This window comes from Mytilus trossulus, chromosome 3, assembly GCF_036588685.1.
Source record: "Mytilus trossulus isolate FHL-02 chromosome 3, PNRI_Mtr1.1.1.hap1, whole genome shotgun sequence".
Taxonomy (NCBI): Eukaryota; Metazoa; Mollusca; class Bivalvia; order Mytilida; family Mytilidae; genus Mytilus; species Mytilus trossulus.
In genome coordinates this window covers 75,170,233-75,192,520 of record NC_086375.1, presented here as the reverse complement: position 1 = coordinate 75,192,520, position 22,288 = coordinate 75,170,233, and the positions used below count along the sequence as shown (strand labels likewise).

At 32.0% G+C, this 22,288-nt stretch overlaps 1 protein-coding gene across 2 annotated transcripts in view; it reads right to left on the bottom strand.

The window, feature by feature from the left end:
• Nucleotides 1–22,288, bottom strand: part of LOC134712414 (helicase-like transcription factor) — a 57,645-nt gene that overhangs the window by 2,767 nt on the left and 32,590 nt on the right. For both annotated transcript variants that reach the window (XM_063573937.1, XM_063573936.1), the window contains exons 14-23: nt 17,684–17,821; nt 12,325–12,461; nt 11,649–11,792; nt 10,800–10,935; nt 8,903–9,038; nt 8,002–8,181; nt 7,095–7,416; nt 6,452–6,589; nt 4,900–5,012; nt 710–890 (exon numbers count right to left, since the gene is read on the bottom strand). In XM_063573937.1, coding sequence (XP_063430007.1) covers nt 710–890; nt 4,900–5,012; nt 6,452–6,589; nt 7,095–7,416; nt 8,002–8,181; nt 8,903–9,038; nt 10,800–10,935; nt 11,649–11,792; nt 12,325–12,461; nt 17,684–17,821 — 1,625 coding nt within the window. The remainder of the gene's footprint in view (nt 1–709; nt 891–4,899; nt 5,013–6,451; nt 6,590–7,094; nt 7,417–8,001; nt 8,182–8,902; nt 9,039–10,799; nt 10,936–11,648; nt 11,793–12,324; nt 12,462–17,683; nt 17,822–22,288) is intronic.

The following is a 22,288-nucleotide window of genomic DNA, read 5'->3' as shown; positions in this document are numbered from 1 at the left end:
TGTGCAATATCTTTCTCAAACTTTTAATTTGTACCTATTGAACATATGAATGACTTATAAGACATCCTTATTAGCTTTACTTCCTGTGCCTTAAAAAATACTCTAAATAGCTCTTCATAAAATTGCATGTCACTGCATTTTGATATCAGATATGCTCAAAATCAATCGGCTACTTCCCAATTCTAGTAGGGGCTCAATTGGTGACTAAGAATTTGGTTGTAATTTCTACCCCTGCAATCAAGTATAAAAGCTTTCTGTCTGACAGTCTCAAAGTTGTATTTTACAAAGCCTATAATAGCCAAGTAGCAAAGTAACATGTGTTTAAATTTTGATTAACAAAGTAACAAATATTAATTCTCACAAACATGTTTAACCCCGTCACATTCTTTAAGTGTCTATCTTGAATCAGGAGCCTGTAGTTTAGTGGTTGTCATTTGTTCATGTCCATCACATTTGTTTTTCCTCATTGTTTTGTTATAAATAAGGCAACAAGATTTTTAATTGAATTTTCAAATTTTTTATGTAGATCTTTTTATAACCAACTATTGGGTTTTGCTTTTCTTCATTGTTGTAGGTCAAACAATTGTTTTTAATTACTTTCATCCATTTCATTTGAAGTTGGGTGGAAAATTATCTAATTGGCAATCATACCACATCTCCTTATTCTTATATAACTAATAACTTGTTATTATCAATATAGAAGTCTTACAGGGTCCATTAGAAATACTCTGGAAGCTGCTATCAAGTTGATCCCAACTCCACCAGCTTTTAGAGATAGCAACATAATGGTAGGTGAACCATAACTGCTGTTACTAAATTGCATTATAGCTGTCTGTCTCTGCTTCAAACTCATAGTTCCATCCAACCTCACAAAGTTAAATCCATGCATACTACAATAAGAAATATCACTGTTAATGTTCATCTGTTCAGAAGTGGACTGTTTTCATTGCTTTCAAATGTTTCTACTATTGAGATTTCCATTGCCCAGCTTGCCCTACTTGGCATTTTATGAAATTGTAAATGCATTCATGATAAATGATCTTATTTTCCATTTAAAACTTCTTTCAATTGGATTATTCAATGATTAAAGTTCTGCCACAAATGTTTTATACACACTGACAGCATGACCAAGGTCAGTAGTAGATAATTTGACTGTACATACATGTGATGGACTGTGAAACTCAGATCAGGAGATTTGGAAATTTTGGTCAGGAGATTAGGACTCAGATCAGGAGGTTTTTAATCGACATAAATTTTGTCGTAAAAGTAACCATATGAAGTAGAAATTGTGTTTTTTCTACAAAATGTAATATGTTTAAAGTACCCTTATGATCCCTTATTGCCTTTCTATTTGAATAAAATAAAATATTAAGAAGAATCTGTTTCCTGTTTAGTTTTGTTTTGTTTTTGATAAATGATTGTTCACTGCTTGCAAATAAATCATTATATTTATCTATCTTATCTGTATAGATTTTTATTCATGTCTCCATCTCCTTAGCATTGGTAAATGTATAGACAAATAAGAAAGAAATAAGCTCTACATGTTTGTTTGCAACATCATAAATTACAAACACTGACAGTAGTACTGCATGGCTTTTAAGCATTATGAAAGTCATATTTGTAGAAAACTTAAAAAGACGTTAAACATTGTATAATGTTTTGCTATTTCTAGCTTACACAATAAAATCTTATATATTCTAACATCTACAATTATAAAACCCCAATTAATTTAAAACTTTTAACTAGAACTTTTATTAGTCTAAATGTACATATTGAATATCTCAGTCACATAAATGATTTACTAGAACACACCCGCGAAATCGCGGGTATTCAGAGCGTATTTGAAAGGATGTAAAGTGTTGTAGGAAGAATTTTGTTAGAGATTTAATGACTTAAGAATTTCAGGAAAAGTATCAAAAGTCATAGTACTTGGGGACAGGAAAATGTTTTTTTTAACCCTTCTCCTTTATTTCCCAAATTCCCATTTTTTTTGTTTTCTATTAATTTCAGTATGAACATACATTTAGTGTACATGTATTATGAGCATTCCACTCAGGAGCCTGTTATTCAGTGGTTCAGTGATTTTTGTTTTTCGTTCTTTTTTTGTACATAAATAAGGCTGTTAGTTTTCTCATTTGAATTGTTTTACATTGTCATTTTGGGCCCTTTTATATCAGACTATGCAGTATCGGCTTTTGCTTATTGTTGAAGGCCGTAAGGTAACACATTTAGTGACTTGAGAATTTCAGAAAAGGTATCGGGACAGGATAATTGTTTTTCTAGCCCGGCTCCTCCCTTTTCCACAAAAAAAATCTCTTTTTTTTTGTTTATTCTCTTTTAATTTTAATGACACATGAATAATTTTAGCTCTTATCTGTATATTATGAACATTCATTAAAGGTGGGGGGGGGTCGGGGCAGAGGCGGATTTAGGGGTCCCGCCCCCCCTTTTCTGGAAAATAATAGGATGCTTATATAAGGAATCACTGAAGCATGACCGGAGCGGGCCCTCTTAGGCAGTCAACGGGCCCCTGCGTATGAAATTTTCTGGATCCGCATGGTCAATCCTGAAATTTCGATCTTAAAAACACCCGTTCCAGTCAATTCTCAGTTTAATTATTGATCCACAGCAGTCATTTATATATTATTCAGACCCTCTCTATTAAATAAACCCTTTGACCGCCGTGAATAATAAACTTGAAAATGATATCAGACAGAAAATACACTTTATTCGTAGATATATGTATTTGTTTCAAAGTAAAAAAAAACGCAAACCGGAGGTCTAATCTGAATTAAATTTCCCCCAATGATGGATATAAGACAGAAAATACACTGTATTTGTAGTATAATGTATGTTCAAAGTAAACAGAAAAACGCAAGCTAGAACACACCCGCGAATTCGCGGGCATTCAGAGCGTAGTTTTAACTTACATAATTTCAGCAAAAGTATCATAAGTCATAGGTTATTGGGGACAGGAAAATGTTTTTTGTTTATCCCTCCTCCTTTATTTCCAATACTCCTATTTTTTGGTTTTCCATCAATTTAATATGAACATACATTTAGTATGTTATGAACATTGAAGAAGGTGATTGTAATTCAGTGGTTGTTTTTTGTTTATGTGTTTTTTTGTTCATTTTTTTGTAAAAAATAAGGCCGCTAGTTTTCTGGTTTGAATTGATTACATTGTCAGTTCGGGGCCTTTTAAAGCTGAGTATACGGTATGGGCTTTGCTCGTTGTTGAAGGTCGTACGGTAACCTATGATTGTTAATATCTGTGTCATATTGGTCTCTTGTGGAGCCGAGTTGTCTCAACATGGCAATCATACCACATCTTCTTTTTTTGTGAATAAATCAATGAATTTTGTAAAAGATTTAATGACTGGAGAATTTCAGAAAAGGTATCAAAAGTTCACATGAATATTTTTTGCGCTTATCTGTATATTATGAACATTCATTACTATATAAATGTGGTGTATTTACTTTCAATTCTAAGTTTACTAATCGATCCATAGTGGTCATTGATATAGTATACAGACCCTCTCTATTTAATAACCTCTGTGCTGCCGTGGATAGTAAACTTGAAATTGATAGCAGATAGAATTCTTAAAATACACTAACTTTATTCATGTATATGTTTGTTCAAAGTATACAGGAAAAAAACGCAAAACGGAAGTCTAATCTGACTTCAAATTTCGTCCAATGACGGGACAATATCCGGATGACTTTTTTCTCGTTTTTCTCCAAAAATAACTCAATCTGAATAATCATATGAATGGATGACAAATGGCACTATGCACTGTACCTATAGGACACAGAGGCGTGTTGATCAATTAATTGTGGAAAGAAGAGAAGCGACACCAAAAATGAGGTCTTCTCGTTTAATAGTATAGATAATATAAACTTCAATTTAATCCATGAAAGGAGGTCTAGATTGCTAAAATAATTTATAAATTTATATTTTTTTATTTGTCCCAAAACATTTAAATTCATTTAATCAACATCCTTTTATGATTATTTGATTAAAATATTAATCATTTATAGTCTTTTTACAATTTACATTTTTAAAAGCAAAATAACTGAAAACAGGATAAAACAAAGGGAAGTAACAAAAATGTATTTCAATATTTCCAATACACATCGTTTTTATAACACAACGGCAGTTAGCCAGAGGTAAACATTGGTAAACGTTGATTACCAGTATGTTTGACACCCCAGCTGTCAAGTGAAGCCAATTTATTATACATCTTCTTTGATGTACAGGTAAAATTTAACACAGGTGTCAATAACACCCGTACAGTAGTAAGAAATGATCAAATATGGCGTCTGAAAATTTTCATTCATGAAATATTTCATACACAGGAGTTTTTTTCTCCTAAACGGGAGGACGGGAGGAGACCCCTGAAAACAGGAGTTTTGTACTCCCGTCGGGAGGTTCACATGTATGACTGTATGAAAATTAGTGATCACTTTTGACATCAATTGGAATAAGGTGTATTGTATCCAATAAAATAATACATGTCATTCCTTGCAGCATTTATTTTTACTAATATAAATTTAAATATAATCAACATTTCAAGAGGCATAACTTTTTTGACAATACTTGATTGACACTGATAAGTCTTTTTGTCCTGGGCACTGCTGATATAAACCTTTGTGACAAGTTTGATAAAACTCTAGAGAATTGTATAGTGAGAGCAGCTGTGATGCACTTTTCAATATAATTACTATTTCAAAGTGGCATAACTCTTTTAAAATAGAAATTCAATAATGATTTTTAAACTTGTCCTAGCCATTGCTGATATAAATCTCTGATATTAGTTTAATAAAAATTTGGGATAAAAATTTAAAAAACAGCTTCCCAATCCATACAATAAGCTATTAAGTATAAACTTTACTTACCCTAAAGGTATTTCTATAAGTGACAACAAGGAAGTGAATTGTGAAACAACCAAACTTTTAACTGTGGGATCCTCTTGTCTCAACTTCAACAGGCCATTGATCAAGGCATCAACCTGATGTAAAAGAATTTTTGTTAGTTTCATTGAGAAAAAAATTATGATAATTCAAAATATATTGTAAAGAGTCAAAACTCCCTCAACACTATGTGACAAATGTTTCAAACTAATGTCGTATTTCCACTAAATTTCCAAGCATTTGTACAAATATCCCATTCCAACCATACATTAACTTTAATATCTTATCCAGCTAGATTTCTAAGGGTTTGTAATAATATCTTATCAAAAAATTACTTTAGCATGATATATTAGTAGTAGTAATAATATGTTATATCGTCCAATTCTGAATACATTAGCACTGGTTTTCAAAGTATTAGCACTAATATCCTACCCCCATAATACCTTAGAGCTTAGATTTTGATTTATTTGTGTGCCTACTGTCTGTATCACTGTGCTTAATTATTCATAAAACTGCATATCACAGCTTCATGAGAGCCGTGGTGTAGTGGTTAGTGCATCGGACTACTAACACAAAGGTTCCTGGTTCGATTCCCGTTTGGGATGAAAATTTCAGGAACTCAATTTTCGGCTCTCCCTTGACACCATTAGCGAGTAGGTCTTAAGGAAACAATGATAGGCCATCGGAAGGGGACGATAAATGGCTGACCCGTGTTAAGAGAGAGCCAAATCTCTTGCACGTTAAAGACCCTTGTAGATTTCGAAAAAGAGTAGGCTAATGCCGCTACAAGGCAGCACTCGCACCCGCAAAGTGGAAAGGGATTAATACAAGTTGCAAAACTTGTTTCCCAATCCACTCTAAATAAATATGTTTGAACTAGCTTCATGATGACAAATACATTAGCCTGGTCTAAATAACTCAGACTGACACATCACTGACATTAGAATGAATGAATTATCAATCAATCATTCTGGTTGCTAAACACAATATGAAGTTGTTTTGAAGGCATATGCTGCGCTCACTCAACAAAAAGCTTCCTATTGTAACACACAGCTGGTATTTACCAACATCAATATGCAGACAATAGCTATAGGAAGATGTGGTGTGAGTGCCAATGAGACAACTCTCCATCCAAATAACAATTTAAAAAGTAAACCATTATAGGTTAAAGTACGGCCTTCATCACGGAGCCTTGGCTCACACCGAACAACAAGCTATAAAGGGCCCCAAAATTACTAGTGTAAAACCATTCAAATGGGAAAACCAACGGTCTAATCTATATGGAAGTCAGGACAGATTAGCACTTATATCCTATACCCATCATACCATACCACTAGATTACCTAGTATCAGCACTACTATTCCATGTATTCTATCCCCACCATACCTTAGTACTAAATTTCTAAGTATCAGCCCCAATACCATATCCCCATCATACAATAGCACTAGATTTCTTAGTATCAGCACTAATACTATATCCCAATCATACCTAAACACTTCTTTTCTAGCACAAGTATTGATATTCTATTCCATCATACCTTAGCACTAGATTTCCAAGTATTAGCACTAATATCCAATTGTTCTGTGTCTTTCTGCTGATTTAACTCTTCCACTGAAGGTGAAAGCAATTTGTCTGTATCTACATTTCCTCTACATAATGGGCAATGTGGATGTGGCTGAAAAGATAAACATGGGTATTCAAGCATAGTAACCTCAGAGGCAAGATATATAACAATTCAATACAGATAAGACATGTTTGGAGATCTAGAAGAATAGGATTGCAAATCTTTGTCTATTATGATAAAAAACAAATCTTCAAATAGTACTCTTACTTATTTCTCTTTACAAATATGTGCAAGAACTAAATTATCTTATGAAGGGGTAATAGTAGAGGCAGTCTTTACTGTAAACATATATATTCCCATTATGTAATTGTGATACACTAATCTGGTTCAGGGTCTTTTCATTTACTCTGGATTATTTTTTTTTGTGAATTAAGGAAAACTTGCATGTTTGTAGATATTTGATTTCGTGGTTGAGCAAAAGTCTGCATACAAGCCGTTATAAAATTTGTCATTCGTTTAACATTTAATTTTTTGGTTCACCTTTACCCCCAAAAATTGGTATCCAAGGAATAATAATGAATCCACAGTAAGTATGAAATATTTCTCAGAAGTATACCTTTTCTGCCTGAATCACAGAATCAATGCATCTCTTACAGAAGACATGTGCACAATGAGTAATAACAGGTTCCTTCAGACCATCTAGACAGATGGCACATTCTTCATCCGAACCAGATCCTAAAACCAACAACAATTTGCCGATTAATTTTTCTCTCAAATGATCAGGAATGGCCTGCCCTGGTTCAAGGTGCCCAACAGTCTCCTGAATTGCTGCTGCTGCTTTGGCAACAAGAAGTGGATGGCAACACATCTGTCTCAACCGCATCAATATAGCCAAAACATCACCATAGTTATGAAGCAATGTACCTTGAGTGAAGTACCTGAAATGTTAAAATATAATGCTGTTAACTGTCTAAAATATCCATTATAACACTATATCTTATCATATTTTTTTCTGTAAAAGCGTGTGCTTTGATAAAATTGATTTCTTTATCTTGGCAGAGAATGATAATTCATTTTGATGAAAATGTTTAATTGGATTTTGAAAAAAATTGCATGGTTTCAACATGGAAAGGGATATATGTGGTTCAAGGGACTTATTGCAACTCACCAGATCCAAACTTATAACAAGAATATTGTATTTTGAAGAATTTTTACAATTATGCACAAAAATTTCATTACACCTAATAATTATGGTTACATCTGATCTAGGTTTTAAGCTAGACTCAGAGAATTTTTAATTCATTTCTTCTACTACCTCTATTCTACCCCTTTGGATTCTCCAATGTATAAGAAACATATTTCTGTACAAGTGAAAAAATTAACCAAAATTATCATATATGAATGTTATTTTACAATATATATTCTGTTTAAGGCACTCAATTAAATTAAAGTAATTTTCATTCAGCAAGGACAAGTATGATTATTCCTGTCAATAGTTACAAATTATTTATATATAGTTTCACCTGCTGACAATTATTTTTCCTTCCTTCTGCATGGCCTCGTAAACTGATCTTTCCTCTTCACTCAACTGGACATGTTCAATGAAAACATTCCTTTCAGGTAGATCTACAATTGGTTTATCATTTATCTTCATGGTCTTTGTTCTCCTCATAGCTATTGCTCCCATAAGATGCTGGACTCGTCTATAAAAATGTGTATCATAAGACAACAAGAAAATCTTTCAGCACCACCAATAAGTTCTTAGACTCGAATATCATCTGTATTTGTACTCTGCTCCAAATAGGAGTTATAGTTGGCTGATGCTCCCATTAAACCTGTTCCTTAGCCTCGTACAAATACAGATGATATTTCAAGACACTAAACAGTTATTGTCTATTCTGTGGAAACATTGAAATCAAGTCAGTGATTTAGAAGGTAAAAAAAATGTACTATGCATACACAATGCATTTCCTTTTTAGTAGATTTTGCTTTTGCACTGTTGATGAAACAAATGTATTTCATTGCTTCCAACACAATAATTTCTGTTGACAGAGGTTTGCCTTAATTATATGCCATTTTGATAGTGGTACATGAACTGACCTAAATAACAAAATGTTGATGCTGATAATGGTGACAGCACACCTAATTCTTGCTCTGAGACTCCTTGTGGCCTGACAAACTATTTACTTGTGTTCTAGTCTTTTCTAATACATGAATATATTTTACTGCATAAGAATATGTTCTCTAGAACTTAAGCTATTCATCTTAGTTTAAGTTTAATATAAAGTATAGTTTATGTTACAAGGTTTATCATTCAATAGCTCTGTGAATTTTTTTTTATATCTGTTTTTCCCCATCTTAATATAATAAAAGGGTTGCATAGTAAGAAATTCAATAATAACAACAACAAAAAATTTGATATACTTAAGAGCATTGTCATTTCCCTCATTTAGGGGTCTTTCTATTGCTCTGTTCCACCATTGTTTATCTGTAAATGGACTGATCTGTAGAAAGTTAACCAGTGACCAAAGATCCTTCATGGAATTTTGAATAGGAGTACCTATAAATAGACAGATATTTATCAAATACATAGTTCTAAATACAAATACAATTTATAGCAATTTTCAGCCTTTAACAAACCCCTTTCAAAACAAGCTTTATCAAAACATCTAAGTATATTTTCTGGTGTATATGATACCAGGTATGTCTTTTTTTCTTCAATTAAACATGCTATTTAAACCTTAAACAAATAGAAGCCCTTGAGCAGAGCTCTATGGTTTATATTCATGATATTGATAGCTCAGATTGATTTCGAAATAGCAGATAACAATGGATTAGATCTTTCATGAAATGTGGAAATTCAGATAGTAGCATGTAATTCTTGTTGAGAACTTTTCTTGAGAAATATAAAAAATTATGTGTTTTATCATATCTGTGGCAGTCTTTTACAAAAAACAGAAAATTAATGTTTGATTCAATTTTTTTCAACTTTGCCACATAAGGAAAGATATCTCAGATATAAGGGGAGATAACTAAATAAAATAACTTTTACAAGAAGGAACAAGCAACCATACAACTAGTCTAAGTACAGCTATGGAAAAGCAGACAGGTGCCCTTCATCAAAAGATTGTCAGATTGATCAACATCAGATTATATTGTGCCTTCCATCATCTTTGCAAAATTCAAAACAAAATAATATAGGTGTGGGTCATTTCCACATCATTTTGGTCATCTGTTGAATGTTTTTAAACTACCAAATTTACCAGATTTATGGCAAAAAAGAGCCTTTCTTTACAGATTTACAGCATAAACAACATGAATTGTCCTGATTTTAAATAATAATTTATAAGAACAAGTTAAGGAATGCAACAGTTAAAATTCATAAAGGGTTAAAAAGTTCACATCGTAATAAATATGTGAAATAAGGTATATAAAGTTAATATGACCACATCTTCATGGTAAAGTATCTTTCCAATCTTTTGTTGTTCAAACCTGATACAGGACCAACTACCAGACTGACACAGACCAGAAAACAAAATGCCACACTACTATCATAGGCAGGTGGGACGTAAAAGATAAAATTAAAACTGGTCTCCCAAAGGAGTATGTTCGTTAAGGTCCTAAAATGGCCCCCTGTTTAGCGTTAATTTCAAATTCGGATTTATCGACCAATATCACGATAAATTATAGCTAATACATTGACAAGCTATGATAGAAACCATTTTGTTGAAAATTTTACGTTTTTGCGTTTTATTATGACGTCACAAGTTGTACTCATATTGATTTTTCACGAAAAAAATAATGAAAATGGGTGAATTTCCATAGATTATTGGACAGGAAACATAGAGCTGAGCGCATACGTCGACAACAAAGATCTTTTAAAATAATGTTTGTGAAGACATTTCACATGTCTTATTTGAATCTTAAGCTTGTGGACGCCTGCGCTCTATGTTTCCTGGTCCTTTATTTGGTGGAAATCTAGCTGATTTTGTCAAATTTCACCAAAATCCCTTATTTTGAACTTTTTTGGATGTAAAAACAATGTGTTAGAACTAAACTATGAAGAAAAACAGTTCTGTTTAACTTTCTAACACATCTTTAAGGCAGCTTAAAAAATTTATTGTCTTGTAACTATGAACTTTATAATTGGGGCCAAATATAGCCCTTACCGAACTTACTCCTTTGGTTCCAAGAGTACTTCAGTATTGATTCCTTTAAAATTACCATCCACCATTTAAAAAAACCAAACAAAAAAAACAGTGTTAAGGATAACCAATGCATATAAATCAAAATAAGCGAACAGAAAACTTTGAATCTTTACCTGTCAAAATCCATTTTCTTTCTGCTTTTAGAGCACAAATAGCTTTTGTCTGCTGTGCATTTGGATTTCTTATAGCATGTCCTTCATCCAATACTATCCTCAACCATTCCACCTTCTGCAGTGGGTTGTTTTTTCCCTGAAAGACAATAATTTTGATAAAAAAAATAAAATATGAAAGAACAAGTGAAACTGTGAGCTACTGCTTGCTGATGATAGCTGGTACATTTGACATTACAGTAAACAGGACGTTGTTGAGTAATGAATCTAAAAACACATCACACAGTACAGATGATTTATTTAAACCCTGAAACCAAATTTCAGAAATCCTTGTAATGTGGTTCCTGAGAAAAATGACAAAAATTTTCAACTTGGATGTCATGTATAAAATGATGTAAGTGTTCGGTAAACAGGAAGTTGTTGAGTGATGAATCTGGAAATCACATAGTATAGCTGACTTATATAAAGCCTGAAACCAAATTTCAGATATCAGTTCCTGAGAAAATACATCAAAATACAAAAAAAAATATAGCTTCCATGAGCATGTCTTCAGCATTTAAATCCTATGCATAACAATTCAAAACAGATTTTTTTTTCACAAAAATAATACTGGGTTACAATATTCTGAAGGAGATCATCATTTATCTAAGCTTCTTCCCATAATTTTCAAATTGTTTGCCAAATTTTACAGATTATTTATTACTACGATTTACATTTTCACGGTGCACTAGTCCATCCTCCCACAAAATGATAACTAAAAAACACATCCCTAGAGATGTAGTTATAAAGTTTATAAAAACTGATGTTTTTTTAACCTTGTCATACAACAAGACAAAATGACAAAAGACTTACCTTTGCATCAGCAGTAACTGTAGAGTAAGTAGTCAATACTACATCTTGTTGGCCAATAATTTTGGGATCTTTAGTTCTGCTCGCCCCATAGTATGTGTATATATCAAGATGCACATTTTCATGGATATGATCTTCAAACTGGTCCTATTAATGATTGAAAAAAAAGATGCATGTAAGTATAACCTAACGTTAAAATACTGCAAAAGACACTTTGACATGTATCATAACAGAATTGCAACGATTTTTAATTACAATTGTAAGATTTGTTCATTCAAGAGACATAGTTCTGGGCAACCTCCTATTAAACAAGAAAGAGTAATTATTTCTAAGAAAGGTTACTTAATGTCTTTTATTTTCTCCAAAAAAACATGTTAATTTCTGTGTCATTTTGGTCTCTTGTGGAGATTTGTCTCATTGGCAATCATACCACATCTTTTTTTTCATATTGATAATAAAGATGGTCTGTATATCAATTGTGTTGGGTAATCCAAAATGAACAACTTCTTCATGCAAGAAGCATTTAAAATCTATGTTAATAAAATATTTTCATAACCTGGTGTCATGTTAAAATGATTACAAATTGAGCTCTTCTCAATATAAGTTTATAATCAATATATGTATAAATAGATGATCTCTGTATTATCCCTTTTCATTAGAACTTTGTTTCACATCTTACCAGCCAGTTATTAAGAACAGACAATGGTGAAATGATAAGAGTACTTCTTGGTCCAGTTGTCTCAGTTCTTCCTGTTCCAGAACCACACTCACTAGAGGAAGCATTACCACCTAACACTTCTAAATCATCCAAAGGATCTGAAAAAATAAATAAATTGGTAAATGATGCATTTCCAATATCAAAATAAGTTAATATAATCATTTAACAAAAGAAACACTGCCAAATATTATTAAGTGAGATATGATCTTGGGGGTATGGTACATACTGGAGTAAAATAATATTAAATTTGATAACTAACTTCTTCCTTAAAAACCTGTATTGTCTTATTCAAATAACTATATAAAGCTTGAAAATTCGTTCGAAATGCTTTTATGAAAATTCTTCAGACATCAGAACTATTTATTATTTAGATTGAAACATAACAGATTTTATTTTTTTTCATTTACCGAGATTGTATATACAATATATATCTGCTATGGGTACAAAAATTCATAAACTTTTGCTCCTTAAAAATAAGGTCAGAAACCAGAATTGATTAAATATTTTTTGCATTAGAGTCAAAACAAAAAATATTTCATGCATATATTCAGGACGAAAATAAAATGAACAATAACAAGAGTGCACACACTGGAATGTCTTGCCTTCTTTACTTATCATTGATGTTATGTTGATAGTCCTAAATATAAAGCTGTATTACAACTGTCTCATAAACTTATCATTAAACAAGATAATTAAACATTGACCAATAAACAATGAAAATGAGGTCAAGGTCAGATGAATCATGCCAGGCAGACATGTACATCTTACAATCATTCCATACAACAAATATAGTAGACCTATTGCATAAAGTATGAGGAAAAATAGAACAAAACACAAACACTTAACTATAAACACTGAACCATGAAAAGGAGGTCGAGGTCAGATGACACCTGCCAGTTGGACATGTACACCTTACAGTCCTTGCATACATCGAATTTACAAGACCTATTGCTTATAGTATCTGAGATATGAACTTAACCTTGTTCACTGATCCATGAAATGAGGTCGGGTCAAGTGAACATTGTCTGATGGGTATGAGGACCTTAAAAGGTACGCACATAACCAAATATAGTTATCCTATTACTTATAATAAGAGAGAACTTAAAATTACAAAAAATATTAACTTTTTTTTCAAGTGGTCACTAAACCATGAAAATGAGGTCAACCACATTGGACATGTGACTGACAGAAACTTCTTAACATGAGGCATCTATATACAAAGTATGAAGCATCCAGGTCTTCCACCTTCTAAAAAGTTAGGTAATGCCGCTGTATCATTATCCCTATGTCGAGCTTTCTGCAACAAAAGTTGCAGGCTTGACAATAAATAATGATACAGAGATATGTCTCAACTGTAGACTGAAATTTTTAAAAAAAGACAATCTAATAGACAGCAACACTGCCAATTAATTCCAAGTTGCTGTATCATAGGACATATCTATATATTCTGCAGAGCCAAATGGTCAGCCCACTTTAGAAAAGGGATTAAGGCCAGGACAGGAGATGACCATACCCCAATCAACACTTGAGAGATTATACATCAATGAGACAGCAACCCAACAAAAAGTTGCCAGGTCACTCAGGGATCTCCATGACCTGTTTAACGTTGGCGCCCCGCCATCATTCAAATGTTTTCCGCCATCGTCAAATGACTTGCGCCATCGTTCAATTGTCTCCGCCATCGTTCAAAACTGTGGTTGTTTTATAGCCTAACGCCATTTTTGTAGCAATTATAATCAAATGCATGTAATTGCATAACCCTCAGGCTTTTTTAAAGTATAATCCAATACAGTTCTAACGACTGAGGGGTATCCGGATTAAGATCGCTAATCACTTGTACCTGAGCTTGTACAGGTAAATCAACAAACCAGACAGGAGAATATTATCCGAAGATAGACGATTCATTTGTCGAATTATTTAACTAAGCTACAGCTACAAAGTTTTGACAAGTCGAACACGTGCGTTTATAAAAAAAAACTTTATTTTGACTTACGTAATCAGCATCCCCCTTTTTAAGAAGTACAAAATAACAAATAAAACAGTAATTATTATTTCATCGCAAATAACTCGAGTACTGCTGTATTGTAACGATAATATAGAATTACTTTAAAAGTATAAACTTTTAATATTTCCTGTAAAGAAATATCGCATCGTAATTCCAGTTTTACAATGAAATTGATATATCTGCATTTTCGGTTTCTATTCAGACTCGAAAGATGCATGTTGCATAGCATCGATTTGCTAAATGAAGTCATTAAAAACCTTTTCATTTGACAGCGTTTGCTTTATAAATCTTTTTAACCTTTTACATAACCCGTACGAATCGTTTTGTCGTTACTGCAAATCAGCCATACCGGTAATGGTTTCATGACTTCTGAATTTGACAGTGTCCCTGAAAAATAAGCTTCACGTGATTTTTAACCCCCATAACAATTACCAAAAAAAGCAAGAGAACTACATGGTGACCTTCGTGATAGCTATTGGTCATTCTCGACTAAGGGAAAGGGAGGGAGCATGATGGCTTGTCCTTTGAAGATTTACAAACGGTAATTATTGAAAATATATATACTTCTATATAGTATTTATAATTAAAATTTAAATAAGCAATAAATTTCCATGTTCACCTATCCTTATGTTGAGGAATAAAATACTTTCGATCGCGCTATACTGTACAGCGTAGATATGGTTTATGATGGTGAAAGTTCCTCCATGGTTCAATTTTCATCCATGGAGATCCCTGGTCACTGTTTCTGCAATGTTCTCTTTTAACTAACCTCTTTTGATATGTTAAAGATTTAAATTCTAGGTCAATGTTGTTTTAATGACACCAAACAGTGTTATCAACAATAATTTACAACTTACAATCTTCTCAAGAATAAACCGTTAACCCAGAGATATGTCTCAATTATGTTCAATGGTATATGAGCCAGTCCATGCGAAAAGGTACAAAAACGAAAATTGTACGAAATTCTAAAAAGTGTGCATAAATATTGGTAGTAGACTTGTGATTTATAAAACACATTTACTTTTCCTCATATCATCAAGCTGTGGTCTACACGCACCTGCAAGTGCTGAGACCCCCCCCCCCCCCCTCCTTAGTTTTATCAAGATTTTTAATGAATTATTTCATAAATTTCAATCATTTTCAAAGTAAGGTTTAAATGGCTTGATTTGCCAATTGATAATGTTAGCCCCGGTAGCAGTGGGGATAAGGCTCTCGCTTAGGATGCTGAAATCAAGGCAATCAAACCTGGCAATGGTTCGAATCCCGTTCAACTGATGTTGATTTATATAATAATATTAAATAACTTAACTTAACTTAAATTTCAATTTCTAAAACACAAGATGACATAGTTTTTGTATTTTTCCTCATGATTTAATGTTGTCTTACTTTCTTTGAACCTGTAGAACTGAGTGAAATTATTGACTTTTGTCTCTGTATAGTATCGGTTTTTTTTTATAGTTTCTGGTCGGTAAAGCATTATTCGGGGGAACAAATGATTTTACTCTTGTTCACATACAAAAAAATCAGATATTTCTACGTTTTTTTCTGTTTCAGTTGACAAATTCGGGATAGAATTGACAATTTTATGAATGTTTACATTAATGTAACTTTTTTCGGATAAAATCGTTTTTCAAAAATACTATAACAAACTTTGATAACGTGTCCTGTAAAGTTTACCAAAAGGACTTTTTGTACCTTTTCGCATGGACTGGCTCATATCATTTTCAAAATCACAAAAAAACAAAAAAATCGAAATTGCCAAAAAGCAATAAAATATCGAAATACTTATAATACTTTATATTGGACGTTATAATTTAATGCACATTTTGACAAATAATTATCCCTAGCAACTAAAATTCTCCCCTTAGCAACCATACACCAATCAGCAAAAAGTCCATATTCCCAATATTTTAGCATCGATTTGAAGTTTCAAATGGATTTGGCATCTATCAAAACATCTAGTTTGCAAAAAACACATCTAAAATATGTTGATTTTTGAAAAAGTTATAGCGAAATCACTAATTTACTACACATAGGCTTTGCCTGGTACTTTTGCCGATATCACCTATATGAGCCAGTCCATGCGAAAAGGTACAAAAACGAAAATTGTACGAAATTCTAAAAAGTGTGCATAAATATTGGTAGTAGACTTGTGATTTATAAAACACATTTACTTTTCCTCATATCATCAAGCTGTGGTCTACACGCACCTGCAAGTGCTGAGACCCCCCCCCCCCCCCCCCCCTCCTTAGTTTTATCAAGATTTTTAATGAATTATTTCATAAATTTCAATCATTTTCAAAGTAAGGTTTAAATGGCTTGATTTGCCAATTGATAATGTTAGCCCCGGTAGCAGTGGGGATAAGGCTCTCGCTTAGGATGCTGAAATCAAGGCAATCAAACCGGGCAATGGTTCGAATCCCGTTCAACTGATGTTGATTTATATAATAATATTAAATAACTTAACTTAACTTAAATTTCAATTTCTAAAACACAAGATGACATAGTTTTTGTATTTTTCCTCATGATTTAATGTTGTCTTACTTTCTTTGAACCTGTAGAACTGAGTGAAATTATTGACTTTTGTCTCTGTATAGTATCGTTTTTTTTTTTTATAGTTTCTGGTCGGTAAAGCATTATTCGGGGGAACAAATGATTTTACTCTTGTTCACATACAAAAAAATCAGATATTTCTACGTTTTTTTCTGTTTCAGTTGACAAATTCGGGATAGAATTGACAATTTTATGAATGTTTACATTAATGTAACTTTTTTCGGATAAAATCGTTTTTCAAAAATACTATAACAAACTTTGATAACGTGTCCTGTAAAGTTTACCAAAAGGACTTTTTGTACCTTTTCGCATGGACTGGCTCATATATAATATTTGCCTAATTTTTCTTTATTCATATACTGACTTTTTCAATTAATTCTATGCACCTACTATAGAAAACATTTTTTTAGATACAGATGTCTAACCTCTGCTACTTTGTAGCTGAATGAATTTCTTCTTTACTATACAATCAATTTAACGGTTAGATTTTCACTGTAATTTAATATTTGTAATTTTTTTCAGTCAAGATGTCTTTTTTGTTACTGTGTTCCAGTTTCATAACAGTTTGTCTAAAATTTTTTGTTCATATACTGACTATTTCAATTTATTTGAGAAACCTCAGATAGAAAACATGTTTTTTTTCAATTTTGTCTGTTAGCCCTCATTCTTAACTATCTATTATATTTACTATGCTAATACTAATAATTTGGGTAAATATATGTCCACTTGAACCTCAAAATATAATTAGACCATTATTTATACCTGATTCCAAAATCATGACAGGTTGTTCTGAAGGGTCAGGTAAGTCATCACAACATGTAATTGAGGCTGGTACTTCTACAGACAGGATAGGTTCACTCTTCATATTACATCCTGTATTTTGGTCATTTTTTTTCAACTCTAAAAATATATCAATGTATATGCAGTTTAAAAAATAGGTTCTTAATTGATTAACAGATTTAGACAAACTTTTGTTGCATTTTAATTTTGATAACAAGCAATTGTATTAAAAGTAAATTTAAGAAGTATTTAAACATGTCATACTTATCTTTATCTATCAAAATATACCAACCTCTTATTTGTGAGGCAACAAACACGTTATAGATGAAAGAATGGATTGTGATTCACTTTTAAAGTAACCAAGGTAATTCTATAACAAAATAGCTTATACCAGATCATGCCCCAAACACTTTTATAAGAGGTGAAAAATTGTGCCCACTTCATTAAAGAATTCCATGTGGTTTAAAAGGTTTAACCCTTTCAACGCTACACAACAAAAAAATAGAAAAATGGCTGCTGCTACTGCTGCATTTTTTTGGTGTTCATTCATTAGAACAGTATATCCTTTTCAGACTGCTGTAACTTTTTTATATGAGATACAGAGAAAGTTATTGCATGAAAAATGCTCAGGAGAGCATGAACTGTAATGTTTGGTAATTATTTTAGTAAAATTTTTATCAGGTACCCTGCATTTTCAGGTAATTAACAGGTAAAAGGTGAAATTTATTACATTTGTGTCGAAATTTTGAATAAAAACTACTTTTAGTCTTTATCTATTTTGTTGTTTTATCTGCCATATAATAAAGAAGAAACCAATTGCTCGATTCCTTAGCGTATTACACCATACACAAGGTATAATGGAATCGTGGCACAAATCAGTGGCTCCATCCTCGAAATTTCCAGTCAACCTCTGTTTTCCCACCTTTTTCTACGTCTCGTAATGATCAATCAAATCATATTTCCAACACAAATTACAGTTTTTACATTAATGCTGGCAAGACAAATCTTTGTTTGACTTGCTTGCTTTGCTTGTATCAATGTTTGCTCAAGCATGGCAATTAAGATAGGCGAGGCTTCAGCTTGTATAAATCATACTTAAATTTTATTGGACGTTATGTTTGAAGTTAAGGACAGTCACACTAAATTTTAAATCATCACAGGATGACAAATATAAAGCGCAATCTTAGAAATGAAAGCCAAAAAATTGTATTTGTTTTTTTCTCGAAGATATGCATTTTTTTATCATCCAACTGAAAAGACTGACGTCAAGTACTTTTAGTAAAACAAAAAAGCTATTCAAACACACCTACTCCGATTTAGTGATTCGAGTGATTCATTACATAGGTATTTCATTTGACCCATATATTTCATCTTTTAGTACTGTGATTTTGTTATGTTATAATGTCAATCTGTAGCTTTGCTATATAAAAATGATAGAATCTGAAGTCTCACTATACAAATCCTTGGTTTTCAACACAAAATATTCATCTCAAACACACCCTAATAAAGAAGGTGCACTTGATTTTCTAATAAAAGGGATAAATTAATTAGGGGGGATGACTTAATTATTTTATTTATAAAGTCTATTGTTATTGAATATTGCGCACTTTGGATTAATTTTTGCTTGTAAACCTTTAAACTGATTATTCTTTGTTTATAGAGAAGGCGATAAGTGCTTTCTGTAATGTTTACTTTAGTAAGAAATTTTTTAAAAGTGAATAGAAACAAATAAAATAACTATTTTCTTCTCAAATACGAGTGTTTTATTGTAAAAAAAACAACCATTTGGATAAGTTTTTAATTTATCTATTACATAGTTAAGCAGAACAGTTAAAAAAAATTAATAAAAACATTGGTAACAATTGTATAAAAAAAGAAAATCGAGCGAACCTTCTTATGTTAGGGTGTGTTTGAGATGAATAATTTGTCTAAAAAACGCACAAAGGAAGAATATTTGATACATCATCTCGCTTCAGTTTCTATCATTTTTATATAGCAAAGCTACTGGTTGACTTTATAACATAATCAAAGCCTGAAAGGCTGTAAAAGCAATTGCTGCCATGTTTATGTTTTGGGGACTTTTTTTTTCATCCACATATATTTAAGAATTAAACATGACAGGAGTGTTGTCTAGTGAGAATTAAGAAGGTTTTAACTTTATATCAATTAAAGACTTTAGCAGAAAGTCATTTTTAATATGTTTTATATTTCACAAGGAGACAACACGTTTACCAGGCTAAAGTTGGGGTCAAATATGCATGTGCTGAAACATATAAACTCCAAGAGAAATTATTATGGATTATCCCCTAGTAGTGTTTGTAACTGGGCAATAATTTCCTTTATTGATTTAATTTTCATAATTAATTTAAATTTAACACTTCAGTTAAAACATTTCAACTTTCCAGACGCAAATGTTGAAAAACGGGAAAGAAACAAAATATTTTGCAAGACATAAACATGTAAAAAATAAATATATATTTCAGCTGACTAAAAATATTTTCATAATGTTACTTTGTCATCATTTCTTAAAAACTAAGTTCCAAACATTATTGCTCAGTTGATATGTGTCATCCTCATGCGGTACGAGATAACTATAATTCTCATGCAATCCCGAAGAGGGGCCATCACAGACAAACATGACATTAAATCGTCATTATACGAACAAGAACAAACAGCTCTAAGTTGCTTTGATATTTATCCAATTTTCAGGAAACATTGTGAAAATGATCTTCAATATTTCGAAAACATGTGAAATAAAATTGCAAACACAGTGGACCGTCGAGGGTCAACAAACGTAGTAGACTCGTCCATGGGAAAGACGAGGATAATGGTTTCATCATTTGTCATGCATACCCAGTTTTGAATATGATATCCAAAAAGGATGTACTTTTTTTAATCTATGAAACTTGAAAATTCCAAATTGTAAATATCTCTTCATCTGGACTTGGCATCTATCACGTTTGGACGGGTCCATTTCATTAGTAAGGTGATCGATAAATCTTACGGAGTTATGACAAAAAAGGAAAACAAACTTATTGTTATGTGTTTCAACAAGGGTTTCGTTCCTCCAAATTATTTGCGCAAACAAATCAACAAAATAGGTCAGTTAACTTTGTCTATTTTTAGATTACAGGTAATCATTAGACACTACGTATAACCTGATAACCTGTGTAGTGATTTTGATTTTACGATAAATTTATGAATGAACGACAATTTTATGAATGAACAAGAGCACCTGACCTCTCTCTTAAAAAAACACCAATTAAACATATAAAACCGTATATTATAAAAGATAATTCAGTCAAATTTTCAATACTAAATCAACAACTGAAATGATTCCATATTTTGTTGAAACATCCTACGAACGGAAAACGGAATCGCAGGTATAAAAATGCATTTTTTTCACTCGGACGTCTATGTTTTTTTGATAGTCAAACGGTTGTCCCCCTAAATACAAAAAAACATCTACAAGAACGTATGCTGAACTTTCTTAAATCCACTAACGTTTTTCAAAAGTTTCAAGCTATGTATTGCATTAGAAAACATACATAGGTGTTTAAGAATGACAGACCAGGAGCCTGTTTAACAAAATACTATGGCTTGATCTGGGCGGAGTCTCTGATCTGGGTCACAAAGATGGCCATAGGCGACGGCATGAAAGCAATTGCTTTAAAAAAATCACAGTACTAAAAGATGAAATATATGGGTCAAATGAAATACCTATGTAATGAATCACTAAATCAGAGTAGGTGTGTTACAATAGTTATTTTGCTTTTCTAAAAGTACTTGACGACAGTCTTTTCAGTTGGATGATGAAAATGCATATCTTCGAGAAAATAAACAAATACAATTTTTTGGCTTCCATTTCTACGATTGCACTTTATATTTGTCATCCTGTGATGTTTTAAAATTTAGTGTCCTTAAGTTCAAACATAAAATAAAATTTAAGTATGATGTATACAAGCTTAAGCCCCGCCTATCTTAATTGCCATGCTTGAGCAAACATTGATACAAGCAAAGCAAGCAAGTCAAACAAAGAATTGTCTTGCTAGCATTAATGTATTAGCTGTAAATGTAATAAACACATTGAGATAACTAGAAACCTTTTAACTAATCTTGTTGTCAGTTTCCCCATAGAAATGATGAAATATTTCCATATTTACAGCTTTGTTTCCGATTTCCGCCATTTGCATTTGTCAAAATATTTGTTTTTATTTTCCTTCAATTTTCCTTCTACTGCATGATTTTACAATAAAAATTGCTGGACCTTGTATATCCTCGATTCATACAAGGAAAAATTAAAGAGGATCCAAATGAAAATCTGTAGTCATTGCGGCATATGCTTTGTATAGGTCAGTAAAGATGATAACATAGGCCTTCAACATAATAAATCATTGTTTTTTTTGTGATGAAGGCTTTGATGTTTATAAATATTAAACATCTTCTACAAATACAACTATGACAAAATGTAATATTACTGTTTTGCTTTTGTTTTATCTTTAAAGTGTTTGTTGTTTATTTAAGTTTCCTATCGGTTATTCATTTTCTCAACTCCAAACATTTTCTTTTTATGTATTGCAATTACAA